The 15,975-nt window shown below is 37.6% G+C and overlaps 1 protein-coding gene across 1 annotated transcript in view; it reads right to left on the bottom strand.

Annotated features, from left to right (window-relative positions):
* LOC111155763 (dipeptidyl peptidase like 10) overlaps positions 1–14,374 on the bottom strand; it is a 1,348,454-nt gene extending 1,334,080 nt beyond the window's left edge. The window contains exon 1 of the mRNA XM_022516189.1: positions 14,313–14,374. Coding sequence (XP_022371897.1) covers positions 14,313–14,372 — 60 coding nt within the window. The 5' untranslated portion in view covers positions 14,373–14,374. The remainder of the gene's footprint in view (positions 1–14,312) is intronic.
* Positions 14,375–15,975: the final 1,601 nt, after the last annotated feature.

The raw sequence follows: 15,975 nt of genomic DNA, 5'->3' as shown, positions 1-15,975 counted from the left end.
TGATGAAGCTGGTTAGGCTTGAGTAGTTCCACTTCTCCTGTCTCGTCACTCACCCATGGCTTTCTCAGTGTGCCATCAGCAACAGAACTCTCACTCTATGACCATGGTGACCAGGCACAGAGGATACAAACTGCGCTGTGATATTCACTGCTACCTTTGCCCCACTTGGTGCCAGGTTTACATGGTCCCATAGCCTGTTGCCCTTAAATGGCATCTAGCATGTCAGCTGCCTCCTTTGCCCTACTTTGCTGACCAGGAAAAATTCAACCCAGTACTTTAAATGCTCCAAGTATTTCTCTAGCAGTTACCTTTTCAAAATTGATTGCAATTAAAAAATTGATTACTATTTATAAAACTACATAGTATAAGCATTACTTCCTCATATACTGCTATTATTAATCCAACCCCACATATTTCTTTCTCCATTTTGTCATATCCTATCAATGATATGTATATGTATTTCACAAGATTGCGGTTGACATTCAATAAGGAGCTATCTAAAACTGTTTTGCAAATACTTGGAACACACATGTTTCTGCTGTGGTTGCTATAAATATATACTTACTCTGGTTCTATCTAGCCAGGCCCAAATTGCTACAGAGTCCTCTGCTTGGGTCTCTAACATTAAGAAGTCACTAGTCCAAATGGACTTAAAAATCACTGTGCCTCCATACCTGTGTGAACTTGTTCTTGATCCTGAATATCCTGGCTCTATCAGACCCTATGCTATCCTTTGAAATTAGATTACAGTGTTTTATCCCATTTGGTATTCCTATCAGATGCACTTTGTGCACGATACTGTTTCTCTTGCCTCACCGAAACCCAGGGTTTCTGGTGCTGGTATTTCCAGGTGGGCCCCATCCATCAGCGAACCATGTGAAAATGTGAGACATTGCAAAGGCAAATCTGGAAGCATGCAACCAGTGCCTGGAGAATCAAGTGCCTGCATGTGTTAGAAGGAAGGTCCCTTAAGGTGGGTATTTTCCCTGTGATCTAATAAAAGGGACCTCAACTGTGGAGTCAACACAGGGCTGGGTAGGAGGCCCAGATCTTCCCCTACGTCACTCAAACCATAAAATCCCTTAATATCTTGTGATAGAATAAGAATTGTGTCTGCCCTGCAATGTTAAAAGAGATACTGAATCCAGACAGCCTCACCAAGATCATCTATTTAAGTGCTGGTTCCCACTTCTTTCCTTAGTAGGAAAGTGGTAAAAAATAAATGAATTTGTTGGTATGAGAATTTCTGGCACAGAACAGGTGCTAAGAAGATATTTTCTACTTATGTGAATTTTTCATTCTTAAAAATAATAAATTCTCCACATTTGAAATTACTTTCATGCCTTTTCAGTTAAACTCTAATGAAAGAAGTTAGCAATAAGTCAACTGCAGTTATATTTACATTTTTAAAACCCAGCTCTCATACTGTCTGTCTGTCTGTCTCTCTCTCACACACATACACACACACACGCCCCCACACACACTGAGGGAAGAAAATCCTTTGAAAAAACCAAGAACATATCTGGCTTTCTTTCACATACTTGTGTCTTCTGCCAGAATAAGAGCTGTGTGACTATATACCAAATGAAAGAATATATTAATATGAAGGATAATCTGAAGCAAGAACATAGTCCCCACATAGGATGGGCTTCACTTACTTATTCATTCATTCATTCATTCAGCAAACCCTTTTTGAGCATTCATTCCATAAGGACAGCATTAGACATTAAAATAGCAATGACAAATGAGATACTGCCTTTGCCTCAAGAAGCCTGTAGTTTGCTGTGGGTGGAATGTACAGTGGAAAGTGAATAAGAAAGAAGAAGGTGGAGAAAGAAGATAAAAAGATAAATATATATAAAAGCAAGGGTGTGTTGCTGTCCCAGGGAAGCACAATGCGAGGAGTCTTCCTAGGGCTGGAAAAAAGGGAATGAGGAGAGAAGAGAGGAAAGATTTAGAAAGGAGGTGAATTCCTATGAAGTGAATCCAAACCAGGGAAGAAAAAGGAGAGACACAGGGCATTCCTCTGGAAGATGACGGGAGGCTTAAAATGACAAGGGATTCTGGACAACAGAACCTGACAGTTCCTTTGAGTGGTTGGGAACATCAACATAGGAGCCAGGAAATCCAAGCTATCAGCTTGAGTTTTGTAGCAACTTGTCTGGGTTTAAGCAGGAGTCCCACCGTTTCAGTCTGAGAGCTTGGGCAAATTAATATCCTCACTTATAAAACAACAACCCCTTCTCTGATAAGTCTTTGTGGACTTAAAAGCAGCTAGAATAGCATGTATTGTGGGGTGTGGGCACTTACCAGGGATATAGAAGAGATAATGATGGTGATGATGATGACGATCATGGGGGTACTGTTCCCTTTCTTACATGGATGCTTCTACACATTCCACCATCTGGAATGCCCTTATCCCCAAATTCTTCACCAAAAGCATGACTGTTTGCCCATCAATTCTCGGTTCAAATGTCCTTCCCTTCAGCAAGTTGGAGTAAGGTGCCCCTTCTCTGATCTACCAGAGCACATTCACACTCTATTTGCACTAATGACTTAGTTTATCTTGTCCTCCTCCTTCACCCCAGGCAAAGAGAGAGGAGAAAAGAAGCTAGACTATATGCTTCCTAAAGACTGGCTCTGTGTCTTATGCCTTTTGGTATCTTCACCTACACAACATAGTATTTATTGTGTATTCAATAAGTATTTGTTGAAATAACACACTGTTGGGAATAGAATTGGAAACTAGACTACAGAACCATTCTTTCATAAAATAAAACCCTGAACAAATCAGAATTCTGATAGGAAATATAACAAATATCAAAGCCTTCAGGGAGCAAAAAGCACTTTATTCCCCTGTGACTTAGAGACTTTGAGAGCAGCCCAATCCTCATAATGCAAGATACTTACCACCTCTGGCTAGGAGCCTCTGCAGCACTGACGCAGGGGTGACCCCACCAAGATGAGCAGTGTGCATCAGAGAAGACCTGAGTTGGAACCAGAAAGATGCTATGAGAAGTGACAAGAAAAAAAGAGTAACTCTGGGAATGGGAACATCAAGCAAAGAAACCCTCATCTGGCAAAGAGCTATTTCAGAGTCAGAAAGGGGACCACACTGGTTGGAGAAGAGTCATGGGGTGGAGCAGGAGCAGAGACAATGGGATACTGTAGAGTCAGAGGGAAGAACAGGTGCCAGATAATGCAGGGTTGTCAGGGTAAGGTGAAGGCTTTGGGGTTGTTTTCTAAAAGCAATGTTAAGGTTTAAACCAGGTGTACAAAGTAACTGAAGTTTAAAATCACCACTTGGCTGTTGAGTGGAGAATGAATTGTGATAAAGCATCCTAACAACTTTAGCATCCTAAAGTTGTTGCCATAATTCAGGTAGGTGTGCACAGAGTTTGGGTGACAGGGGTGGAGGTGGATATGGAGGTAAGACTGAAGATACATTAGGAGGTAGAATGGGCAGGATTTTCTGAGAGACTGGCTGAGGAAGAGAAGAAAGATGAATCTTGGCAGAAACCACACTGGCTTGAGTCTCTGAAAAGAAGATACTGGTATTATTTAATGAAGTGAGTAGGCAGCAAGGATCAAAAGTCTTGATGGTAATATAGTATGTTTATAGTGTCTACTGGACATCTAAATGACAATACTCAGTACAGAGCAGCATCTAAAAATAGAAGGAGAGGGAGAGGTCTGGGTAGGAGACACAGTCTGTTGGTATTCAACATCTGGTAATTAAATCCATGGTATTTATCAACACCACTCAGCTGGAAGTTACAACCAGATGTCCTGACCCCCCTAAAAATATTTTTGGTGGGATCCCATATCTTCTATCATCTCCCCATTAAACATCCCTCTGGGTTCTTTCTTTGGGAAGGGGAGTAAGGCTTTGCTCTGGTATGCCGTTAGGTGACGCATGCCCTCTCCAGTTACCACAATTTCAATTTATATCTAGCTGTAATATTTATGTTACCTCTTAACCTCTGAGGCATTCAGTGTTTAAATGCTCCTGAGGACTTCAGAGTTCCAAGTCCCTAGAGGTGCCAGGGAAGAGATCACTGTGATAGTCCCTGAGCAACCTTAATTATTTGATGGAGAGTATCACTATCCTTTGACTTCATCATCCCCAAACTCATCATCCCCCAAAAGAAAAAAAGCCCAAAGATATGTATAACAAGCAAACAAACAAAAAACCCCAAGCATATGACAATACAAAGCAAAATCAACTGAACACAGAGTCATCTGGTATCAAAGGAGAAAAGCCTGCCTGAAAAGATAATATTGTGATCCTCTCTTCTTGTCCTTTCATTCTAAAGTCAAGACGACATCTCTACTATGAGGCAATCAGAGACAATATTGTATTTGATCTTATTACATCATTGTTGACGCAGTGCTCAGACCATGACACTGCCTGTCTTTCACAGTGTGCTGTGTATTAAATGTCCATCAAAGATCACGGTGGTACATCCTTTTGGTTTTCTCCCTCCAAACCACCCAACCTTGACTGCTTCTAAGAGAACCCCATGTTTATTTGGATAACCCCCTCCCTGCTTTCTACATGTGTGTGTTCAACTATAATAAACAGAAAATACATGTAAGATTTAATTCTAGGCAACAAGAGTTGAGGAAAACTCTGTGTGGAACTCCTAAAATGAAACTCAAGAGAGAAACTTCTCTTTGTCCACAGAACATTTTCAGGTGTCATTTCTGCAGGTCAGTTGTGAAACAAGAGCAGCCATGTAATGACCATGACAGAAGCTAGTCTGAGAGAGACAAAGGAGAATGGTTCAAATTGCCTGGGTCCTAGGTCATGCTTTTGGCCACTGAGTTAACTGACTCGAAGTGCTCTTTTTGTGAAATTATTATTTTTTTCTGATTCCTTTAACCAGCTCAGCTAGAATTTTCTGTTATTTTGTGAGGCGTGTGTATGTGGGAGGGGGTTCTTGTTCAAAGGTTGCTTTTCACCTACTTTCCGTTTTTAAACTTTATTTTTTTAGTAATCTCTACACCCAATGTGAGGCATGAACATATGACCCCAAGATCAAGAGTCGAACACTCTTCCGACTGAGCCAGACAGGCTCCTGTATTTTCTCTTTTTAATCCTCAGCTTTCTTGTCTGCAAAATAAAAGTCTAGCATAAAGTATGTCTATGAAACATTTAAAATTCTACGGTTGCAGAACTGTTGCACATCAAGTGTACTTTAATATTTTCTGTCTCCTCTGAAAGATGCTGTGAGATACTGAGGGAGATGCTTGGAACTAATCCTTCAAGAAACCCAAAGCATCTGTATCAAAAACAACACATGGCTTATGTAATTAGGAGACTAGGAAAGGGAGAACTTCCTCACCTCTACATCTGAAATTTCCAGGCATATTTGGTGCTTAAATCCAACGCCACTAACAGAGGTCAGTCATGTGGCACTGGTATTGCTCAAAAGACAATTAGCAACCAATATGTCAGGAAAATGGTTATCCAGATTTTAAGGAGGAAAATTTTGGTATGGCGCAATGATTGTCATTAGTCAAACAAGATTCTTTTGGATTAAAATGGTACCACTAAATTAGAGCCTTTAAAGACCAGCTATTATTAGCATTCATGAAAGTGGGTGGTATAAAATCAAGCTTTTGAAAAACCTTTTGTTCTTATTAAGATATACCTTCAGTAACATCTGTCTGGCTAATAATATCTCAGACAGTACTTGGATCATCCTAAAAGATGGACTAGGAGCACATGACCATTTTTTATTTCAACCTAAAGACACAAACCTTAAGAGTGCTTCCCAGGGCCATAGAACTGGATCCCAAATTTAGATCCTGTCTTTGTACTTCTTGGTTTTAAGCTCTTTCCTCAGAGTACAGCCAAATTCTGAAAGACAATACAAAGTCCAGATCCCACCTGTACTTGCAGACTCATTCCTCACCCCTCCTGATCACTTGTACTCTATAACATAGTCACACTCAACTAATAAATGTTTCAGGACAGTTACCTTGCCTTGTTTCTTCATCCTTTGCACATGTTTTCCCTGTGTCTGAAATATTTTCATCCCCTCTCTTTATTAATCCAACCTCTATACAGCATCTGCTTTGAGCTTTGTAAATGCCTCCCCCCAAACCTTATATTTACTCCTCCAAGCATTCATCATTATGTACTGTAATAGTATTTGTTTGCATCCTGGGCTATGCTCCCTAAAAGCAAGCAACATAGCTCTATTCATATTTGAATCTTCTTTCAGTAAATGTCAAATGACTGAAACAATGAGTGAGTGAGTCCAAGCTTCTATCCATCATGCCATGTGCGCTTACTCATCAACCAAAGTCAACATTGCTGGACTCCATTTTATTTCCTTCAGAGGATATAAATATAAAGGAACAATTTTACTACAGCTGCCCTTCCTTGGTCAAGAATACATGCCTTGCATAGTTTCTCTACCCTAATTCTTTTACTGTCTCAAAAACAATTATTCAAGTAAAGGGCCCATCTCATTAAATACAGTAAGTACTCTGATGCTATTTACTTTCCATTAAAATAAAGTGGAGTCCATTTTTCTTAGGGCAAAATCCTGGAAGCCAGAGTTGTGAAAAGTGGTGTTTTTAAATCCAACAGCAGTGATTCATTTTGGGAATTAAGGTTTCTGATGAGAAAGAGCCTCACTAAAGGGCCAGAGCCAACAGTTCCCCGATAGGGTCTCATCCATTACAGTCAGCATCGACTTGGATCTGCTATGCTAACTTAGGTTCCAAAACAGAGGGGCAAAGATTGTCTCTATTAGTACAGACTTTCCCGAACCCTAATATAAAAGACACTTATAATGCAAAACCTATTTTTGACTTACAGAAGCCACTTTTCCTCAAGGGGATTAGCATATCTGTTGTCACAATCCTTAAGGCCCGTGTGTCATCTCTCCAAATGTTGTTTGCGTACTTTAAGTAAAATGTTCAGTTTGGCTTAGGTCAAGGAGGACTAGTATGTCTCTGAATCCAAAAGTCAGACTGCATCTCTTGGGAAGACTAATGAGTTTATAGCCCCCTTTGTTCTTTCACTCAAAGAGTCTTAACTGAATGCCTGCTATTCACTAGATATTGAGCTAGGCACTAGAATCACCAAAAGTAAAAGACAGAGGCCCTTTAAGAGTTAGCAGAAAGACTTACATAGAAGCAAATAATTACAACTCAGTATGCACCAAGGAGATTACGCGAGAACATAGGTGACTAGTTGAGATCCTTACTACTGCCCAAGGGAATCAGAGAACTGAGAAAACTCTGTGATTTGAAGTAAAAAAATAGGAGGTTATTAAAAGGACAATTGGGTGGAAGGGCAGATAAAGCAAAGGAAACAATGAGTCCAGAATTAGCAGAAATGCTATATACATAGTATGAGAAAATTTCTCCTCAATTCGTTGACCAATGCAGCTCCTCTCGATACCTTCCATTTTTGTATTTAAGCACTGGGATGAGTAACTGCATTTTTTATTGAATTAATCAGTCCTTTAGATAGCATTTAAACTCAATATTCTTCTTCCCCTACCTTCCTGGTACAGATCCATGATGAGATCTTGCAGATGTTACTACAATATTAGAAGATACTTTTCAGCTCTCTGGTGACTTCAAAATGAGTTTTTATCATCATTATAGTTAATAATAATTGCAAATAAAATTCTTAGCTTTTATGTCATAAAAATTGATTCTCGCTATACAGTTCTCTATGAAAATGTCATATCCCTTAAAAATTGCTACTAGAACAAATTATAATACAAAGCACTTACATAGCATTTTTGTTTGGGGAGATAATTTAAGTTTATTGCCCTTCTGTTAGTGGGAAGAAAAGCCTGAACAGGGTTAATTGCCTTCCCCAAGGCCACATGATCCATTGTGGTACACGGAGAATAGGATTTCAAATTAAGGATGACCCTCCAAAGGAAAACCTATCCAATCTGCCCTAAGTCCCCTTGAAGGTAGTGGGGTAGGCTTCATGCATTTGATCTTTCTTCCCAATCCTAACTGTAAAAAAATAAATAAATAAAAATAAAAATAACATAAAGCTCTATGAAAAATTTCCAAGAGATAAGCCTGTTCAGAATGTAAATGTCCAGCTTGAATCTAATTCTGCTAGTGTAACACCATGCTATGGCTGTCCAGGGGAGGTCAGGTTTAAAAATGATTAATTTTGTTTCAGTTGTGTTATACTGCTTCCAATCGTATCCTACCAACCTGGAGCATATCCAAGGGCTAAAGAACATTAATAAATGAGAGGAGGAAGGTTAGGGAAATATTCCTGGCTACCACTGTTTTGCCAAGTTTCAGATGAAGCTGGCAAGAAGGGAGAAACTTTTCCAACATACTCTCTACATAATGTGACTATTTCCCTGGTTACCAAAAGGTGTTGATTATCAGATGGCCTCAAACCAAGTCAGAGAACAGAACCATAGGAAGCCAAACAAAATGTCCATACATTTCCTTTAAAGAAATATGCTGTGAATTTAAAAGACAGAGTGAGGTTTCCAACCATATTACCAATTAAACAAGATCTGAAATATTTATTTAGCTCACTTTAGAGCTGAGAGACCTTACCAGTCACTTAATAATCAACAAATGCATATTCAAAGTCTACTGTGTGAAGGGCTTTGTATTAAGAAAGCCCTGTGAGGGATAAAAGAGATAGACCTGAAGATATCTCAACTCTCACAGAATGCTTGTTATTAAACGATCCTATGTATCTTCTGAAGTTGTTCAGACTCCATCCGTGATACATAAACACAGATAATTCTTACAAGCCGACTACAGAACAATTTTGTTTTATTTTGTAATTCTCTAGTTTAGGGTTACTGAAGCCTAAGTAGTCAATCACCCAGAGGGCTTGTGAAAACACAGGTTGCTGGTTCCTACCCCCAGAGTTTCTAACAGACAAGGTCTGATTAAAGCCCAAGAATTTGCATTTCTAACAAGTTCACAGGGGATGTTGATGCTGCTGGCCAAGCGACCACATTTTTAGAAGCACCACTTTATCTTATATAGAAATACAGCATCTTATCCCTGCTATATTTGTACAATCATGCCTTTTCAGTGAAAATTAGTGATTTGTCATCACAAAGTTGTCATCAGGAATGTCTTCACTGCCTGACCAAAACAAGAATTTCCAGAAAATTATTAACACCTGTTTTTTCCAAGAAGCAAATGAAGTAATACTAAGTATTTTCTGAAATAGTTGCAATTTACCTAGAAATGCATTATACAACAATACCTCTTTGAGGTAAAACTTGCTATTCAAACACTAAATATCAAGTTAAAGAAAAGAAACTATGTATTTTATTAAGAAAAAAGTGAGTAAAACAAAAGTAGCCAAATGTATTACATTGTCACTCTTTACTAAAAAAATAAAATAAAAACATTTAATGCTTCCTTTAAAAACAGTATGATTTATAGTCATTTGAAATAAAATTATCCTCTAGTCTTTTAAATTGTAAATACTTGGCATAAATGCAAACTGTAAATGACAATAAATTGGTCATCAGCAGAATTTCTAACTTGTGGTCCTATTCATGTTTATCACAGGCTGTTATTTTTGCTTTAACCATATGAGGAAGCTGTGTCAGAATAATTAAAAGGATGTAGACCATTTCCAAGAGAGAGAAAACAATTCTTCCACACACAATATTCCTCACTCTATTTTTTTGTAAGTCTTCTCTTTTGGCTTCAAATATCACTACTTAAAAGAATGGCCTATTCTCCTAACGTTGAAGAAAAATCTGTACCTTGCCAAATGGAACTGTAGGGTTTACTGAATACAGATGATAACTCTTTCTTGAGTGTGTCTGAGTCTGTGTTGAGATCATAACGTAATAAAATTCCTTTCTTTTTTTTCCTTACGACTAAAGTCCTTAGGCTGAAGACCAAGGAGACTCTCTAAGACAAAATACAGTATAGAAGCATATTATAATTTTTGCTTTTAGAATTTCATGTAAGAGTGAAATTGGGGGCCAGTACATTTTGCACATTGTAATGACATAAAGAGGTGGAGTTTTTCTTATATACTCTCTATATTTCTAAATTTTTATAGATGTAATTATGAAATACTCTTTAAGACTAAATGCAACACCATGTGAAATACAGACCTGGTGCCCATCCTATAAGCTGGGAGTGTGGAATTACCAACCAGTAAAAATTGGGGCCACCTGGTACATTTCCAAACCAGTGTCACCACACCAACTCATCACATTGTCATATCCAAAATACCAACTGCTAAAGACAGAAATCATTTTTTATGACCATAGCCTCAAGCCTACAGATTTAATAAAATAGAATGCACACATGAGAAGATTTTCATTCTCTTTTACTTCCTAATTTTATCTCCTGTTTCATACACAACAATTTTGGATGGCGCTCTGGATTAGAGGTGGTAAGGGGAAAATGTCTGTATTTGCATAACACTTTAATATTACAATATAAAAGGCTGTTAAAATTGTCATGAAACATATTTGCTCATAGAGGATCTACTCTGAAGACCATGAAAATCTTAAACACACCTTCAAATATGTTTTGTAAAAAGTTGTAGCTACTCCTCCAGTAGAAGGTACTTCTGGGATCATTTTTTACAAAGAACACAAGGAACCTGAGTGTGAAGGTAGTGACAGAATAACCCAGACAGGCCTTAAAAAAGGGGGAAGGGAAATAGACTAACATGAAAGGGTCACTAGATGGGAAAGGGAAAGAAATACTGTGTACCATAGTTTGGAGTTTCCATTATAAAATAAAATACATAGATTCCTGATCCAGGAATCACCAATCCTGAGGATTCACACACAACTTCCAACTTCAAAGAAAGGATGAAGGATGGACAATTCTTCTACTACCCTTAAACATACATGGGTGCTAGACTTCTACTAAAATATGAAAGAAGGAAAAAATTCTCATTTTTTTAGGTAAAGTTCTAAATTTGTAATTCCACTGGGGGAAAAAAAAGTAAACCAAGTTCAGAGATATGACTGGAAGATTTAATTTGCTTTCAGTTTAGCCAAGAGAAGATAAAGCCAAGTTTGTTGCCCAAAATGGGGAAAATTTTTCAGAAATGAAGTTTATAATAAGCCAAGATTAGATCTGTATTTAGCATTCCCAGATTGTCCCTGAAACTTTCCATTACAGATCTCAGAGTAAAAGATCCTTTTTTTAGAATGCTGCTACCTTGACGGTAAGATTTGTAATCATTTCAAGAAAAGCTTTACTGCTTTTCAAGCTCTGAAATGGGAGCGGGTTTTATGAGTGTATTGCATTCAACATTTCCTCCAAAGTGATCAGAAAACACACCTGACACCTTTATTTGACTTCCGTTGCTCTGTTCTCTCTTATCAGTTTTGACTATAGGAACATACCTGTTCAAGTACATCAGGAGAAATGTGTCAGGGACTGGTTGAGCTGGAGAATGGCCAGAATGACAAAAACAAATGTCAAGCAATCTGAATAATCTTGACCACTTTATTCCATTATGAGTCCTCCCAACCCCTCCTTCTTCAGTTCTGCCACCACGATGACCACAAACAGCCTTCACTGATAATAGTCGCTAAATTTGACTCACTGCAGAGATCATCACTTTTTAAACTTCAGGTGGGGAAAAGACACACAAACACACCTGTTCTTTCTCTCCCCACATATTTTGGCCTTTAAAGCTATTTTTAGCCAAAGCAATTCATTTTTGTTCATTCTCATTGCATTCTTTTTAGCAGTAGTTAAACTGTCAAGAGAAGGAATAGCCAATATTTACTATATTGGCAATGGTGGGGAACAATTCCCTAGAGGATTATTACACTGAAGTATGGGGGGAAAGTCCCTGGAGGTTTTAGACTTTTTAAAATGGAGCAATTTACAACTTACTAAGTATCTGGATATTTCTGAAGCCCCAAAGTGGGTCACTTATCATTATCTGCAGGCCAATCAGCTTTCATAAGGGAGTTTTGTTTGAAGTTTTCAAATAGTAACTTTAAGAGTGAGGGGGAAATTAACTCTAAAAAAATCATGCTTGAAAACAAGATAGATTCCAAAAATGCAAAAAGTCTTTTCAGCTCCAGTATCTAATAGCTTTCCCAAAACCTCTCATCTTAGGGTTTTTCCTTAGGTTGTTACTGCATTTTGTTCATAGGCTAATGCATTACCTAAATATAGATAGCCATTTTTAGTATAAATTCCAAAAGCCATAAATGTTTCATAATTGAGCACATAATCTGAAGTAAGAGAGCTTTTCCACTCATCCCCTTTTACTGTTGCAAATTGGAAAATACTCAAGTAATTACTCCCTTAATAGTTCACTGCTTGCAACTTTATATACTTTATGAACATCACAAGCATCTTTTGCTCCCCAGAGCAATATGGAAGGGGGAGGGGAGCATAAAAGAACTTAACTTGTACAATTAACCAAATCATCCATTGCTTTGATGCAAGATTTCTTCATTAAGCCATTAATATAATACATTGCTAAGTGGTGGGTTGTCCAATTTTTATGATGCCTTTCATTTCAATTCAATGGCTGCAGTTAGGATGAAAAAAAAAAAAAAACCAGCATCTGCAAGATCAGCAAGATGATGCAAAACCCTTACACTAGAAACATTTTTTTCTGCCTCCACAATTTGTCTGAGGGCAGTCAATGCCAGAGTACCAATAAGGGAAATGATTATTCAAGTCCCAGAAAGTAGCATTCATTTGTCCTTACCCAATAAATAAAAGGGCAAGTAAAACATTTGATTCCTATGACCTCAAACACTTAAACAGAAAACCACTGGTCATTTTATGGTTTTCTAAACATACTCAAAGGTAGACAGCCAGTTTGTAATTCTATCCCACTTTAGCCTACAGCACATATTTTTGACCAGAGTTTATATATCACAATGTGGAGTGTCATATATGTATTTTTAGTCATTGTTCAGTGATGGTATGCTTACTTAAATGACAGATGTGGGAATCTAACATGCACAAAAAAAACTTATATCTAAAGCATAGCATTTTACTTCTAAAGTTGGACATGGTACAAAAAATTCAATGCTCAGAAAGATGTTGCTTATGCCATTAGAGATAGTGTAAATTATCTCAATTTGAATTTTTTATGATTTCAGTTAACTTTATGAATTTATATATGATGAAAGTATAATTATGTATCATTTGATACATCCTGGATAACTCATTGCTTTTAAAAATAACTGCAGATAAATGGAGTTCAGTTTATGGTCTATTTATAACTGAAAGACTGACCAAGGGTAGGTAAGTTCACAAGAAAAAACTTACTGCTACAAATTACATGTCTAAATTATAGTCTATGCAGTATTTTCAAAGGCCTGAGATATAAAACAAAAGTAATATAATCATAAAATCCAGTCATGTCAAATTTTAGAATCTCAATAAAAGATATGCAACTGTATATGAATTAGAGATTGCAGTAAGTAAAAATGATCAATCAGGTTATCAGCTTTTTCTATAAGAGTTCCAGAGGATCCCATCACTTCCCCCCAGGATGCAAAATATCCACACAGATGAACTTCAAGATAAAATAAATCCTCCATTGGGTTATTATAAGTCTGGTTATTTATAAGTCTTCATGTAAGTAAGAACATCAAAATAAGAACAAAGAGGATAGCATAAACATTACTTAAAACTAAAACGGAACAGTCAAATTCTGAGCTTGGTCCTTTTCTTTTAACCATATCAGACAAGTCTCAAATTTAAAACAAGCACTTGTATTAAAGAGCACCCCCAATCACCTCACTGGCTTTGAGTTACATGATGGCATATATGAGAGCATACATTTGTATACTCCCTCTGTAGACTTTTAAACATTCTCACTATAGTTGCTTTAGTATAACCAACAGTTTAACACTCATAATGATGAATATGCTTTTCTTTGGAAAGGATATGAAGTCCCAAATCCATACGGCAATGAAAGGCTGTTATGAAATTTGTATTCAATTTAATATTATCTGTTTCCAGCAGTTTGCAAATTCTTCACTGGTTTCATTAAGAAAACTGACATGGAATAAAAACTCCTCTAAAAGCTTAAAGCTCACTAAACTTTCTTCCTGAAATATACCACTGACAGATTCTCAGTCAAAAAAGTAAAAGTCATCAAGGTAAAAGAATTAAGTGAAAACTACTCTCTCCAGTTTATACACACATGCAAACAGAACCAAACTCTTCACTGAGATCCAACATTTAATTCAAACTCAAAGCAATGAGATATCTTTACTGTCAGTGCCCTGACATACCAACACCCGTGTGTTCGGTAGACAAATGAAGATACTTATGCAGAAACAGAGGGAAGAAGGAAACCTGGGTCCTACCTTGACTGTTTTGGAGGGTTGACACTTGATGTGATGGGACACACTGGCCGTTTGGTTCATGTTTCAGGACCCTGGACAGCACACGAGCCTAGGTGGAGTTCCACAAGGAACTGGAGAGCACGTCTCTTCTATTGGACTTGAGCAGGGGCTGCTGCTGTTGCTGTTGCTAGTGCTCTTGCTCCTGCTTCTGCTACCGCTGCTGCTTTCTCACTCCGAAGGCTGAAACACTGTCAGATTGGAGGGATCTGTATCTCAGCCCTAAATAAAGCATTCATTTGGTTCATCAGTCTCAAAGCTCTTGACGAAATAGAAAGCTTGATGAAATAGAAAGCTACAGACTGTTTCAGTTCACTTGTACCGTACCTTTTCAGTACTGAGATGTGACAGCTTCACAGTACAGCCAATGATCTTGGCTCTCATTCTCCTTTCAAAGGGACGAATACCAGAAAACATACAGAGATCAATTGCAGTACCACAGTTTAAAGGGACACTCTCAACTCCCTTGCTTCTAATCAGTTTATACTTTGTGTGTGTGTGTGTGTGTGTGTGTGCAAAAGAAATCTCTCTCTCTCTCCCTCTCTGCTGGATTTTTCTTTACCATAGTCCATTCTTATTTTGATAATAAATTTTGTTTCTTCCTGGATAGTGTTTGCAGTCAAAACAGCAGTAAATGCTGGGGAAGGACCTGTTGCCTGGTTTAAAACTGCAGATTTTTACGTAGTATGGCAAAGGATTTACAATCTCAATGGATATTTAAGAAATTCTGCAGTGACAGCCAGCTAAGATACCAATTCTTCTGTAAACTGTGAGAAAGCTTATGGTATATAAAAAAAGTTTTCAAATACAATAGTTACTAGATGTTGCACCAAAACAAGAAATCATTTCCTTTTTTTTTCTTTTCTTATTTTTAATCACCTTTTCCCTCGAGGTCATTTTTTAAAAATTCCCTGGGACAAACTAGTATTCAGCTCATACCAGTCCAACTTCCCACATAGTTACCTTTCTGTCCCAAATGACATTTTTTTTTTTGGAAAATAAATCATAAATGCTTATGAACAAGGTTTGTACAGAGTAGCCAGTTCCCATTGTCACACTGGCACCAACTAGTATGAATGTATCCTAGTTGGAAATAAGAGATCCCATAGGCTTGACTTAATGGAGTATATTATTTTCCAATATCTATTATAAAGTATTGAGTGCAGCTTAAGCTAAGTGTGTATGTCTCATTTTTTTGAAGACTAACACTTTTTTCTTGTCTGAAATATACCCTGCTGGTGAAATGCCAAGTTTATAAGAGTGAACTGCACGAAGCTCTCAGCAAGCTTTATGAGTGGGCCAAGAACATTACGGATAGTGTAAGAAGAAATAAATGAGTGAGTTTGGTGACATGGTTAAATTTATACCTTATTCTTTAAAGAGTATTTCTTGTTCTGAAATAGGAAAAGGAGCTAAACATTTTGAACAGCAGTCCAAACATTTGAGAATGTCCCAAGGGTGGCAGTTCTTGCAGCACCACCACAGAGGTAAGGATTAGGCAGTAGCAAGATCAGGCAGTCTGAAACCAGAAAGGTTAACAGCAGGAGTACTAGGGTAATCAAGGAAATTATGAATAAGGCTATGCAGTCAATATAAAACAGGCAAAAGTTTTGTCCAATCATCTGGG

The sequence above is a fragment of the Enhydra lutris genome, unplaced genomic scaffold, assembly GCF_002288905.1.
Source record: "Enhydra lutris kenyoni isolate GAN:26980312 unplaced genomic scaffold, ASM228890v2 scaffoldscaffold1, whole genome shotgun sequence".
NCBI classification, from domain to species: Eukaryota; Metazoa; Chordata; class Mammalia; order Carnivora; family Mustelidae; genus Enhydra; species Enhydra lutris.
The sequence above is the reverse complement of the archived record's forward strand: the minus strand, read 5'-3'. Positions and strand labels throughout refer to the sequence as shown.